The sequence below is a fragment of the Halichoerus grypus genome, chromosome 6 (assembly GCF_964656455.1).
Source record: "Halichoerus grypus chromosome 6, mHalGry1.hap1.1, whole genome shotgun sequence".
NCBI classification, from domain to species: domain Eukaryota; kingdom Metazoa; phylum Chordata; class Mammalia; order Carnivora; family Phocidae; genus Halichoerus; species Halichoerus grypus.
The window spans coordinates 21,625,941-21,640,212 of record NC_135717.1 but is presented as its reverse complement, the minus strand read 5'-3'; the positions used below and the strand labels follow the sequence as shown (position 1 = coordinate 21,640,212).

At 42.7% G+C, this 14,272-nt stretch overlaps 1 protein-coding gene across 2 annotated transcripts in view; it reads right to left on the bottom strand.

Annotated features, from left to right (window-relative positions):
• COG7 (component of oligomeric golgi complex 7) overlaps positions 1–14,272 on the bottom strand; it is a 73,503-nt gene that overhangs the window by 44,862 nt on the left and 14,369 nt on the right. For both annotated transcript variants that reach the window (XM_078074693.1, XM_078074692.1), the window contains exons 5-6: positions 6,274–6,356; positions 5,383–5,505 (exon numbers count right to left, since the gene is read on the bottom strand). In XM_078074693.1, the coding sequence (XP_077930819.1) occupies positions 5,383–5,505; positions 6,274–6,356 (206 nt within the window). The remainder of the gene's footprint in view (positions 1–5,382; positions 5,506–6,273; positions 6,357–14,272) is intronic.

The window sequence follows — 14,272 nt, the reverse complement described above, 5'->3', positions numbered from 1 at the left end:
CAGTCTGTGACATTTAGTTATGGCAGTCCTGGCAAACTAATACAAAACACTTTCTAACTCATTCTATGAAGCCAGCATTAACCTGATACCAAAGCCAACCAGACACTAAAAGAAAATTACAGACCATTTCTCTTATAAATACACAATCAACAATACCCAACAAAGTAATAGTAAACTAAATTCAGCAACCATATTAAAAGGATTATACACCATAACCAAGTGGGATGGATCTACCAAATGAAGAATGGTTCAATATATAAAAATTAATCAATGTAATATACTACATTAACAGAATGAAGGGAAGAAAACACATGACCATCTTGGTTAATGCAGAAAAAAGCATTTGATAAAAACAGCCTTTATGTTAAAAAAAATAAAACAAACAACCAAAAAACTCAATAAACTAGGAATAGAAAAGAACTTCCTCAACACGATAAAGGTCACATTAAGAAAAACAGCTATCATACTCAATGGTGAAAGACTGAAAGCTTTTCCCCTAAGGCCAGGAACAAGACAAGTATGCTATTTTATTCAACATAGTACTGGAAGTTCTAGCCAGAACAATAGGACAAGAAAAAGAAATAAAAGGCATCTAAATTGTAAAGGAAGAAAAAAATTATCTCTGTTCATAAACTATATGTAGAAAACTCTAAAGAATTCACACACACACACAAACTGTTAGTGTTAATAAGCAAATTTGGCAAAGCTACAGGATATAAAATCAACAAGCAAAAATCAGTTGCATTTCTATACACTAGCAATGAACAACCCAAAAACGAAATTAAGAAAACAATACCATTTATAACAGCACCAAAATGAATAAAATAGGAATAAACATAACCAAGGAGCTGAAAGACCTGTATGCTGAAAACAATAAAAAACTGCTCAAGAAATTAAAGACACAAATAAATGGCAAGACCATCCTGTGTTCATGGATTGGAAGACTTAATACTGTTGGAGCGCCTGGATGGCTCAGTCGGTTCAGCGTCTGCCTTCAGCTCAGGTCATGATCCCAGGGTCCTGGGATCGAGCCCCGCATCGGGCTCACTGCTCAGCGGGAAGCCTGCTTCTCCCTCTCCCTCTGCCTGTTGCTCCCCCTGCTTGTGCTCTCTCTCTCTCTCAAGTAAATAAATAAAATATTTTTAAAAAGAAGAATGACATTGGCTAACTCTCACTTCCAGATTTCAAAACTTCCTACAAAGGAACACTAATCAAAACAGCGTGGCACAAGCATAAGGATAGACACATAGTCCAATGGGATAGAGAGCCTAGAAATAAACCATCACATACATGGTCGAATAATTCTCACCAAGAGTGCCAAGACCATTCAATGGGCAAAGGACAGACTTTTCAACAAATGGTGCTCTGAAAACTGGATATCCACATGCAAAAGAAAAACATTGGAACCTTACTTTGCACCATCACAAAAAATTAACTCAAAATTAATTAGATCCAAACATTAAGAGTAACGTATAAAAATCTTAGAAAAAACATTTGTTTGGACGCCTGGGTGGCTCAGTCAGTTAAGCATCTACTCTTGGTTTTGGCTCAGGTCATTATTTCAGGGCTGTGAGACTGAGCCCAGCATTGGGCTCTGCACTCAGCGGACAGTCTGCTTGAGATTCTCTCCCTCTCCCTCTGTCCCTCTCCTGCTTGCTTTCTCTCTCTAAAATAAATAAATAAATCTTAAAAGAAAAAGGAAAAAACACTGGGGAAAATCTTCATGACCTTGGATGTGGCAATAGCTTCTAAGTGCGACACCAAAAGCACAGGCAACAACAGTAAAACAGATAAACTGGGCTACATCACAATTAAAAACCTGTGCATCAAGGAACACTGCAAACAAACTGAAAAGACAACCCATGGGGTGGGAGGAAATACTTACAGATCATATATCAATAAGGGACTAATATCCCAAATACAGATTGAACTCAAAACATAAAACCAAAAACCCAACTCAAAACTGGGCAAAGGACTTCAACAGAATTTTCTCCAAAGAAGATAATACAAATGGCTGATAAACAAATGAAATGATGCTCAACATCATTAGTCATCAGGAAAACACAAATCAAAACCACAATGAGGTACCACTTCACACCCATTAGGATGGCTATCATTAAAAAAAAAGAAAGGAGGGGCGCCTGGGTGGCTCAGTTGGTTAAGCATCTGCCTTCAGCTCAGGCCATGATCTCAGGGTCCTGGGATCGAGTCCTGCATCGGGCTCCCTGCTCAGCGGGGAGTCTGCTTCTCCCTCTCCCTCTGCCCCTCACCCCCCACACTCTTGCACTCTCTCTCTCTCAAATAAATAAAATCTTTAATAAATAAATAAACAAACAAGCAAAAGGAAAAGAAAATAACAAGTGTTAGTGCAGATGTGGAGAAACTGGAACCTTCATGTATTTGCTGGTGGGAGGGTAAAATGGTACAGCTGCTGTGGAAAACAGTCTGGCGGTTCCTCAAAAGGTTAAACATGATGATATGATCCAGCAATACCATTCCTAGGTGTACACCCCAAAGAACTGAAAACAGGGATCCAAATAGGTATATGTACACCCATGTTCATGGCAGCATTATTCACAATAGCCAAAAGGTGGGAGCGGTCCAAGTGTTTATCAACACATGAATGGATAAATAGAATATGGTAGATATACATAATGGAATATTATTCAGCCATAAAAAAGGAATGGAAAATTCCAGTATCTGCCACAACACAGATAATCCTTGAAAACATTATGCTAAGTGGAATAAGCCAGACACAAAGGACAGATACTGTACAATTCTGCTTCTAAGAGGGATCCAGAATAGGAAAATACAGAGACAATAGAACAGAGGATACCAGGGCATGGGGGAGAAGGGCTTGGGGAGTTAATGCTTAACAGTCACACAGTTTCTGTTTGGGATGATTAAAAAGTTCTAGAAACAGAGAATGGCAATAGTTAATCAACACTGTGAATATACTCAATGCTGCTTAACTGTACACTTAAAAACGGTAAATTTTATGTTATGTATACCTCACCACAATAAAAGAAAAAGTCACTTCAACTTTAAAACCAGCAAAATTCAAAAGAATAGGACAGATGAAGATGACACCCTGCAAATAAACTTTTTCATCATGAATTCAATCTGAGCACAGGTTCCTTTGAGCTCACAGCATCCCTCTACTGCTTTGCGGTGTGTGATGAGGACTCTCGCACTGCTTCTATCTGTAGGCAAACTACTGACTACAAAGGAAACATCAAGTTGGCTATGGCATTAAACAGAATGCACTTGGTGCCACTGCATACATCATGTAAGTACTGAGTTTGTCCCCAACAGAACAGGGACACCAACATGGTTATCAACATGAATGCACCTACTCAATCACATGACAGCCATTGGTCCTACAGCGATCATGTACATAATCCAAACTATGCTTTTTTTTTTTTTTTAAGATTACCAAAATAATAGAGAATTTACAAAACTTTGGTGAACACCTGTTTAGTTTGATAAACGTCCCTGCTGGAATCTGAGAGAAAGGAACAGAGGAAAAAACCAAACAAGCCAACGAAGAATGAAAGGACCAAACTATGGAAACCTCCCCGATTTGTACTCCTTGAGCAACAGTCTTCCAACTGTCTCCCGGATGCCACAGTTGAGGTGGGCCACTCTTTCTTGGCATTTCAGTGTCTCAAACTGGAATTCATCCTCTCCCCCTGACCTTCCCAGACCTGCTTCCCTCAACTTTCATATTTCTGACAGTAGCATCTCCCTTCCAGCACAATGAAAATCTCCCCTCTGACTTTTCCATTATCAGTTACTAGGCCTTAACAACTGTCCACTCTTCTTGAACTGGATGCCTTTTACTCATTGTGTGAGGCCAGACAAAGCTTCCTGCCTCGTCTCCAACCTTTCCTCATCAGATCACCGCTTCACTACCTCCAAATTCGTTATTTTCTTTTTTTTTTTTTCTTTTTTTTTAAGATTTTATTTATTTTTTTGACAGAGAGAGACATAGTGAGAGCAGGAACACAAGCAGGGGGAGTGGGAGAGGGAGAAGCATGCTTCCGCAGAGCAGGGAGCCCGATGCGGGACTCGATCCCAGGACCCTGGGATCATGACCTGAGCCGAAGGCAGACGCTTAACGACTGAGCCACCCAGGCGCCCCCAAAGTTGTTATTTTCTAAATGTTATTTTTAAGACTTACCTACGTTTTCAATATTTAAATATTGCAAGATTCATCAATTATTAACATCCTGCCACATCTGCTTTATTTCTCTCTCTGACACAGGTCTCATGACAGGCACCTCAGCATGTACCTCTTAAAAATGGGGCCATCCTGGGGCACCTGGCTGGCTCAGTCGGTGGAGCATGCGACTCTTGATCTCAGGGTTGTAGGTTTGAGCCCCAGGTTGGATGTAGAGATTACTTAAAAACAAACTCTTTAAAAACAACAACAACAACAACAACAACAAAACGGGGGTATCCTCTTACATCACAACATTACAACTCATCAAACTGAAATAATACCTTTACGGTCCAAGTTCAAATTTCCCCAACTGTCCCTATAATGTCCTTGATGGCTTTTTTGTCATCATGCAGAATCCAATCAAGGATCATGCAGTTACATTTAGTTGTCATTCATTCTTTTTTTGTCTCCTTTAATCTAAAATCAACTCTTTTTTTTCTTTCACAAAATGGACATTTTGAAGAATCCAGGACAACTATTTCACAAAACGGTCTTGCATTTGAATTCGTCTGCATGTTTCCTCATAATAGCATTAGGGTTAAGCCTTCCGGGCAGGGAAACTACATAGGTAATGTTTTGACACCAAAATCATTCTTAAAACAGCAATGTCATCATTCACTCTGTGGCTCCTCTGTGGCGGAAAATGCCATGCCGAGAGGCTTTGGGAAAATAAGTGATGGCAAATGTCCACTGGAAATGAAGTTCCTCTGTCTCGTTGTCCCCTAAGTCAGAGGGCACCTTTCAAACTGCACTCTTCCTCGAACATTGGGTGTACTGTGTGAACAAGGGAAACTAACTCTAGGCCAGGTACATTTCACCTGAAGTTAAGATAAAAACAATCCTGTTTGGTCAAACACCACCTGACCAAGGGCCTCTTGCTTCTAGATCAGGAGATAATGGCCTTCAGGAATTCCACAGGCTCCCTGGCTGAACAACACGCAATACTGCCACATTAGATTCTATTTAAGATACAGAGAAGCACGATAAGAAAAGTTTTAAGGAGACCCAAAGATTTTACTGCCTTGGGTTTCGAGGCTTATCTTTAACTCCTTTGGTGAGGGCAGCAAATAGAGAGATGTTTCAAGCAGTGCTTGAAGCAGGGGAGACACCACTCCCAGGGCAGTCGCCCATTCCCCAGGACCCAAGCGAGCTGTTACCTGCGTCGCCCACTGGATTTGCGTGTGCCAAGCCCCGAGCAAGGCGTCATAGAACCCAGTGAGCTGCCGGTCCAGGGGGAGGTCACTCTGGCACAGTTCTTGCCAGGCTGCTAAGAGCTGCGCCTGCAGAGACAGAACAGAGGGGACCTCGCTGAGGAAACAGGACATGACGCCCATTAAAGCTGCCCTGCCACCCCAGCGAGGCAAGCCATGTCCCGCTCCCTGTTCCCCAGGGCGATCGGGTGCCCCCGATGACCATTTGATTCAAACAAAGGCGGGGAAACAAGACTTCGCCTTTGCCTGCTCTGATCATCAATTAGAATGTGAATCCGTTGCCCTCCAGGTGCTCCCTTCTCCTGTCACCTCGCCCCAAAGCCTGCCAAGGTCCTTCTACCCGGCATGCTACAGTCTTCGGAAAAGACCTTAAGCTGTGAGTGCATGTGCACTTGAGCTCCATGGCCCAACGCTGCTGCTTAAAGCACACGAGTGCTGGGCCTGGAGGAATTCAGTCAGCCTGGAAGGTGGTCAGGTTTTCACCTCATGTCAACAACTCTAGAAAACAAAAAATTCTTCAGGCTTGCTGAGGGCATAGTAAGGCCTAAGACACGACTCTCCCTTGAAAGACAAAAATGGGAGAAACTGAAACAACTGGTCAGTGTGTAAGTGGAATCCAGCTATCAACCTACAAGAGGCTGAAAACAAGGGCTTGTGTTTTCCAAGTGGCAAGCAAATGAATCCACAGGTTGGACCAAGAACGCCCCCTACTGGCGAATCAGAAGAAAAAGGCCAGAGGGCAAAGAGGCAGGTGTTTCCCCCTCGGAGCACACAATTGGAGCTCTGCAGGCCGGCCTGGGAGCATTCCACAACCCTTAAGCACCCCCAGCTCCTCACCTTGTGGCATTTGTAGTAGTACGTGAGCAGCTGGGGCATCCGGTCGATTTCAGTAAACACCTTCACAAACACTCTGGACTGATCTAAAGGAGAACAACATCAAAGATGTCCACATGGGTAGCAGGCTTCCTGTTGCAGACCAGAGAAAAGAATTCACCTGGCTCAAGGGGGATATATGTAAGCTCGCCTTCCGAACTGCCTGCCTACACAATGAATTAACTCATGCATGGAGAATACAGATACGAAAAATAAGTCAAGCATAAGGGCAGAATATGTGACTCAGAAGACACTGCAAGCCCTGGCTTGTTTAGATAATGCATCAATAAACATCAGCGACGGAGCTCAGATTATATTTCAGCAAAGTCACTGTTCCACGGGAACAGTGAAATGAGTTCGAATCAGGGCTGGGACGGCGGTGGGGGCGGGAGAGGGTGGGGGTAGGAGCTAAGCCTGGGCTGCAAAACTGAGGGAGACTCTCACAGGGTTGTGCAAGGACAGGGCGAGAGCCTCCTTAGATTTTGTGCTTTAGGCGATTCACCTGCTCACCTCCTCCTGGCCCAGACTAGAATCATAAAATGTCAGCGACAGAAAGGTATCTGAAAAGCCATCAACCGAACTCATTTCACAGGGGAGGAAAGTGCAGCCCAGAGAGCTTCTGCCAGCTGCCAAGAATAAATCATGCTCTTTACTGCCCCGGGGCCTTTGCACTTACTAGGTCTGGGATGATCTTTCTGGCTCTCTGTGTGGTTCTCCCCTTATCACGAGGGCCTTTCCCAATCAGCCAACCTAAATTAGGTTTCTCCTGTTATTAATTCCCTATCACATCTTTCCCTTTGTAGACTAATTAAGATCTGTATTATTCTATTTAGTTACTTGTAAAACAGTTTATTATCTTTCTCACCCTTGGAAGTACAAGCTCTATGAGGCTGTGACCTTTCCTGTCTTGTCTCACTGTTCCTAGAAATTACCAGAGCACATGGTAGGCACTCAAAAAATTTAGTAAAGAAAATTTTTTAAATGTAGTAAATTAATGACTGTTTTTTTTTTTCAAGGTTTTTATTTATTTATTTGACAGAGAGAGAAGCAGGGGGAACAGCAGGGAGAGGGAGAGGGAGAAGCAGGCCCCCTGCTGAGCATGGAGCCCAAAGTGGGGCTCGATCCCAGGACCCTGAGATCATGACCTGGGCTAAAGGCAGACGCTTAACCGACTGAGCCACCCAGGTGCCCCAATTAATGACTGCTTTAAATAGCATTGTTTTTCAGCAATATAAATAGCATGTTCGTGGTGGAAAAAGTGGAAAACAAGAAGAAAAAAACTGCCTATCACACTCTGTTAAACACTGTCAACATTTTGGTGTATACTCAAAGACTGCTTTTAGACAGAAACTGCTATAATGTTTACTAGTCTAAAAATATAACCACAACTTAAAAAATTTCAACCCCACAGAATAGAACTTATTTCTTGAAACAAATAATAAAGCAGAATTTGGCGATACAGCAAACCCAGTTAGTAAAAGCATTGGAAAACTTAAAGGTGGCATGTGAGTCTTTAGCCCTTACAGAGGAATTCGAGTTTTTCAAGGTTAGTACATTAAATTAAACACAAATTTGTAAAACTGGGGGGAGGTCCCAATTCAGACAAGAGAAAGAAAGAAATAGGAAACCTACTTTGGCAACCATAATAAAGACTTCTAGGCTCCTGCCAACACCACTGACTCAATGCAGAAGGCACTGCTGAGCCCCTGCCTGGTGAAGAGCCACCTGCTGGATGCTGTGGGGTCTGGTGGTAGACATGTTGTTTTGCAACCACACCCCACTGCCCTTCTGACAGAAGTCTGGTTGTTCTCCGAGGGACCGTGGACCTGCCTCCCATTCTCCCATTTTTGGTTTGTTTTTTTTTTTTTTACAAAGCAAAAAACTTAGTTTATATTACAGAATAATACCATTAGCACTTTCCTACAGCTGCTAGTGATTACATATACATAAGACAAAGCAAATGTCAATTGTCTTTATCAAATAATAGTATCATCTATTACTTTGTTTGGTTTTGTTTCCAGTTTTACTGACAAGACATCACTGTATAAGTTTAAGGCATACATCATGCTGGTTTGATCTACATATATTGTGAAATGATAATAACAGGTTCAGCTAACATCCATTTTCTCATACACACACAGTAAAAAGAAAAGAAAGAAGAAAAGAATTAAGGGGGAAAAATTATTCTAGTGATGAATACTCTCAGGATTTACTCTCTTAACAACTGCCTTGGGAAATCCTATAGAAATGTTAACTACAATCATCATGTTGTATGCTACATCCCTGGTACCTACTCTAACTGAAGTTTGTACCTTTTGACCATTTTCCATTTAAATGTTTCTAGTGAAGCTGACTCTACTCCAGGATCTGGGGTATGGCCAGCCAGAGCCTCAAATCCACCTGATCAAAGTAACTGGTTCAGGGGTGCAAAGGCCTGCCCATCAATGCAATCAAGATTAATCCTGGGATCTCTTCTTAAGCTGTGAGGTGCAAGGGCCACCACATGAAAAGTGCACCTGGAAGTTACTAACACATAGAGAGACAGAGCCAAGAAATGGCAAGAGGGACTGGGTCCTAATAATAACACAGTTTGTGCTCCTGGATCAGCAAGACCTACTCCTGAACTTCTCAGTTCCATAAAAAATATAGTCTCTCTTTTTCATTTAGGCATGTTTGAATTGGGTTTCTGTCACTTGCAAAGAATCCCAAACTGATTTACAAGCCTCATGTGAATAAGATGGGCTCCCTAGTCTCTATGCCATCCACCCACAGTGTAATATAGGGCCAATGGATTCTTATTATTTCTAATTAACAACTGATTTTAGATTATAAACAAGACAATATAACAAACAGCATCAATGGGAAATTTCATTTACGTTGCTTTTGCACATGATTTCATATTCTATTTAGACGTAAGGAAGTACTTCTCACACAGTGCCCTGCACATAGGAGATATATCACAATTATCTGTGAAGTGAAATGAAATAAATATATGGGAAGAAATGCTCTTAAATCTCGTCCTAAAATATTTCCCCCACTGAATCAGTCTGTACCACTTCATCCTGGAGGGCTACCCTTCACCCTTACCCCACTCTCTGTCACTCATTTTTTTCTGGAGAAAGAGAATATCTGGTTGAACGTATCAATAAATATAAAAAGAGGTGAGGATAATATCAAAGGCCTTCGATATACAACGTAGGTAACAACATAAAAAAAAATACACTGTGGAGAAGCTAGCTGTCACCCTTTTACATTCACACTTCTTCCAAAGCTTCTCCATCTATATAACCTCACTTCAACCTCAATGCAATCCTACGAGGCCAGAAGATGGAGAAATTGGCAACAGAATAAATAAGCCCGACCAGATCACACAACCAGAAGGGCCGAGACCGCCTCTCAGTCCGGTTCCTGAGGCATCATCTAACTTCTGTGACTTATCTAAAAAGATAACTAACAGATGCAAGAGTTTAAATCTCAGATCCAGCAAACAATTCCAGGAGCTATGCTGGTCCAGTTCAGAGAAGAGGAGAGAGTTTCAGAAGGAAAGTCTCTGGGGAAAAGGGGAAAGGCACTCAGAACGCCTTACTCCCATTTTGGAAAAAAAAGAAGGCCTATGGATGGTAGCAAGAATGAGAGGGAATAGGGGCGCCTGGGTGGCTCAGTCATTAAGCTTCTGCCTTCAGCTCAGGTCATGATCCCAGGGTCCTGGGATCGAGCCCCACACCGGGCTCCCTGCTCCGCGGGAAGCCTGCTTCTTCCTTTCCCACCCCCCCACTTGTGTTCCCTCTCTTGCTGTCTCTCGCTCTCTGTCAAAATAAATAAATAAAATCTTAAAAAAAAAAAAGAATGAGAGGGAATAAAAAGGCAGCCAGAAACTTAAGGATAAAGTGAAGCTGAAGAGGAAAGGAATTAAAATCATAGTGCCTGACCTGACTCTGCAAAAATGAACTGAGCTTACAAAGCTGTGATAATAGAAACACTATTTATTAATTCAGTTAAAAGCAATGGTATACAAGGAGAATGTAAAGGGGAGAGAAGAGTGGTATGAAAGCGAAATCTTTAGTGATAACAATAGGAAGTCAACAGACAATGCCTAAAGTTAATATACAAAGAACTAAAATAATAAATGTATCATGCAGAGGGGCACCTGGGAGGCTCAGTTGGTTAAGCATCCGACTCTTGATTTCGGCTCAGGTCATGATCTCAGGGTTCATGGGATCGAGCCCTGTGTTGGGCTCTGTGCTCAGCAGGGAGTCTGCTTGAGACTCTCTCTCCCCCTCTCCCTCTGCACTGCCACCTCCCCCCCCCAACCATGCATGCATGCGCGTGTTTTCTCTCTCTTGGAGATAAATAAATCTTTAAAAATAAGTAAATAAATGTATTATGCAGAAATATAAAATGAAATGCCAGAGAAAAGAGCTCTGAGAATTAAAAGTGCTCTCATGGGATCAGGACTGGGGAATGAAGTGGTAGAGGAAAAAAATGTTCTTTTCCCCAGTAAGACCTCCGGTACTGTTCAACTTTTTCAACACTGTTGGTGAGGGGAACAAATCTTAACTGAATTCAAGAAACACAAAAATGAAACCAGTGAAGTCATTTGTAGGTCTGGACTTCCAATTTGTAGTGTAGCTCCATCTGCTGAGCTAGAGGGCTTTTTAGAAACACGGCTGCTCCTGCAATTCAAATAGAACCTTCACAATTTCCTGACTGGTCTCTTAGGACTTATTCCCTTTGGGTTTCTGTGAGAGCCATGAAATTTTGAATGGGGGTTCAAGTGAAAGGAATAACGTTCCGTTATTCCGGGGGAGTGCCTCCCCCAGAAGCAGGAGTGTAGGAATCGTAGGGTGTGTGTTCCGTACTCCCTTTACTAAGAAGGAAATTGAGGTCTCACTGCTAAGAGGCAGCAGCCCAAAGATTTCAAAACTGGCCTGTCCATCTCCCAAGTCCACACTCCTTCCACTCGGCCAACAGCCCCTAGCAGACTTACTAATAAACTGCTAATAGCCATGAAATTCTTCCCCGGATGGAAACTCCTCAGTCTGTTCAAGGCAAACTATGCTCTGTCCCCAGCTCTCCTGTCCAACTTCATCTCTGACCATTTCCCAACGTTCACTCCATTGAAATGGGCTTAACTGTTATTCCCACAACTGCCCCTGAGTTTTCCTATTTCTATACTACTCCTATGTATGTTGTTCCTTCCGCCGGAAACATTCCTTCCCACCTATCAAAATACACCCATAGGAAAATGCTCATGCCATGGTGCTCACGGGAGGAAAAACAAGGTACAAAATTGTATATATTCAATGGATAGTCTTGACCTAAAAGATACAGGTACACACTCACAGGAAAAAACTAGAAGAAAATACTAACAGTCATCTCTGGGTGCTGAGTTCACTGGTAAATCATCTTCTTTTTTATATTTGTGTATATCTTTCCAATTCTCAATAACCTGTATTACTTTTATAATCAGAAGCAATTAGGGGCGCCTGGGTGGCTCAGTCATTAAGCGTCTGCCTTTGGCTCAAATCATGGTCTCAGGGTCTTGGGATCGAGCCCTGCATTGGGCTCCCTGCTCGACTGGGAGCCTGCTTCTCCCTCTCCCTCTGCCGCTCCCCCTGCTTGTGCTCTCTCTCTCAAATAAATCAAATCTAAAAAGAAACAATTAAAAATTTTTTAAAAATTACATCTCTCTTCCAAAGTTCTGTACATATATTAGCTCTTTCAGAAAAGCTTCCTCGATTTTCTGTCATCTTTTCCCTTCATTCCGGGGATGGCTAAGGCAACTTTCACATTCCATCTTGTAATAAAATTGTGTACTTGTTCTCTCCCGGCCTCACCCTCAACCAAGCTGTAAGGTCCCTGAAGGACAGCAACCTTATCTTATTCATCCTTTCATTCCCTGCTGTTCCTCCCATAATCAGTATTTTAAAATAGTATTTAAAAGGGAGTTATCCTATTGGGCTCCCTGCTCCGCAGGAAGCCTGCTTCTCCCTCTCCTACTCCCCGTTTTTGTGTTCCCTCTCTCGCTGTGTCTGTCAAATAAATAAATTAATTAAATTAAATTTAAAAAAATAAAAGGGAGTTAACCTTTTGAAATACCTACTTTGAATTACACCAGATAGGAATTGTACAAAAGCAAACAAACTCAACCCCTTAAATGTTCACATATTTGGTGGCTTGAGGAATAAGTAAATAATTTGGTAAACATCAGCATTCCACACATAGCAATGGACTCTAAGAGCCAAATTCTGGTATTAATATCAAGTAGTTTCTTACACATTTTCCTAAGGGCAGAGGAAAGGACTGAATGGGAGCCCTTGCTTCCAGGCTCAATGCTGAGAAGCCAGGGCACCAGCCTTGAGACAGGTCTTCAGCTGCACCACTCTGGCACTCGTCTGCCCCCTCCTGGCCAAAACTCAGATGCCACCGTCTCAGAAAGAAATTAAAAAAGAAGAAAAAAAATTTTAAACGGCACAAACAGGTACCCAACCTTTTATACCTGCTGAGAAGGAAAATCTGTGAGAGCAACTATTGTGATGATAACCCAGCTAGGCTTTGGAAATCTGTTGGCAGATCTCACTTTGATGGACAGGAATCCATGAGTTGGAAGATGGCTATTTGCCCCTAAAATGCTTATTATTTCCCCATGATCCCTTAGATCAATGAATCTTCCTGCTACATGTAAAACTGTGCTACAAAAAGTTGCTTCAGGGACGCCTGGGTGGCTCAGTCGGTTAAGCAGCTGCCTTCGGTTCAGGTCATGATCCCAGAGTCCTGGGATCAAGCCCCGCATTGGGCTCTCTACTCAGTGGCGAGCTTGCTTCTCCCTCTCCCTCTGCCGCTCCCCGTTTGTGCTCATGCGTGCTCTCTCTCTCTGTCAAATAAATAAATAAATAATCTTTAAAAAAATAAAAATAAAAACTGTTAGATAAAAAAGCACCTTGGCCTTCCAGTAAAGATGTCTGATGAAAGAGCACATGACTTTGGGTTGGGTGGGGAACCTTCCTGATGCTCACCAAAATTCACCGCCAGGAGAAAAACACAACACCATTTCGTCTGTGCTGAAGCCAGGGAAATATCTATACTACAGAACTTCGAGAAAGTAATCAGATATTCAGTCACTTTGGCCCAAGGTGAGTGGGGATGCCAGGAGCACTCAGAATGCCATCAGGGAGCGGCTGAGCATGGCAGGACAAGGTGGAGAGAGGGAGCAAAGCGGGGGTCTAGTCCAGGCAAGGGGAGATGGCTTATTTCCGCTTCAGCCCAGCAGTGGCTAAAAAGAGCCATTTCCCCCTTCTGAATCCATCCTGCCTAGAAAGAGTGGGTCTGGAATCAAGCCTGATTTAAATCTGTGAACAAAGGCAGTCAAATATAGCTTGCCCTCAGTACCAAGGCCCATAATCCTGACCCAGAGGGCATCATTCAAACCTGATTCCAGTAGCAAACCCCTTCAGAACGAAAGGAAAAACATTCAAATTCATGGAGCCACCATCTCCCCACCTGCATTCCTACTTCTTCTCCAACCCCACCTAACCAGAGGTGCACCCCAACCACATCCGCAGAGCTCTGTGGGTCTGTAGCTGCAACAAATTCATGAGAAAATGGGACAAAGCTGCCAGATGGTGACTTTCCACAACCCAACTCCAGTCCTAGGATCCTGTTGATGAGGAGAACACTCCAAACAGATGACTGACAAACAGGTAAGTTCTGGAATGAAAAGGCTGGAGAGGAGTACTGAATCCATTCTCTTTAGGCAACTGGAGAGCACAACACAGAATGCAGCCTTTAATTCAAGGGCAAGAGGAAAGCTCTCAACAAAGCCCAGGTAAACAAGGAGGGGCTTCCAAAGAGATCGCACGTTATTTTCCAGTAAAGAGCAAGCCCAGAGAAAAGGAGCCACGTATAAATATGACTAAGCAGAAACAAAAACAAACCAAAAAAAAACCCACAATAGGACCAATGC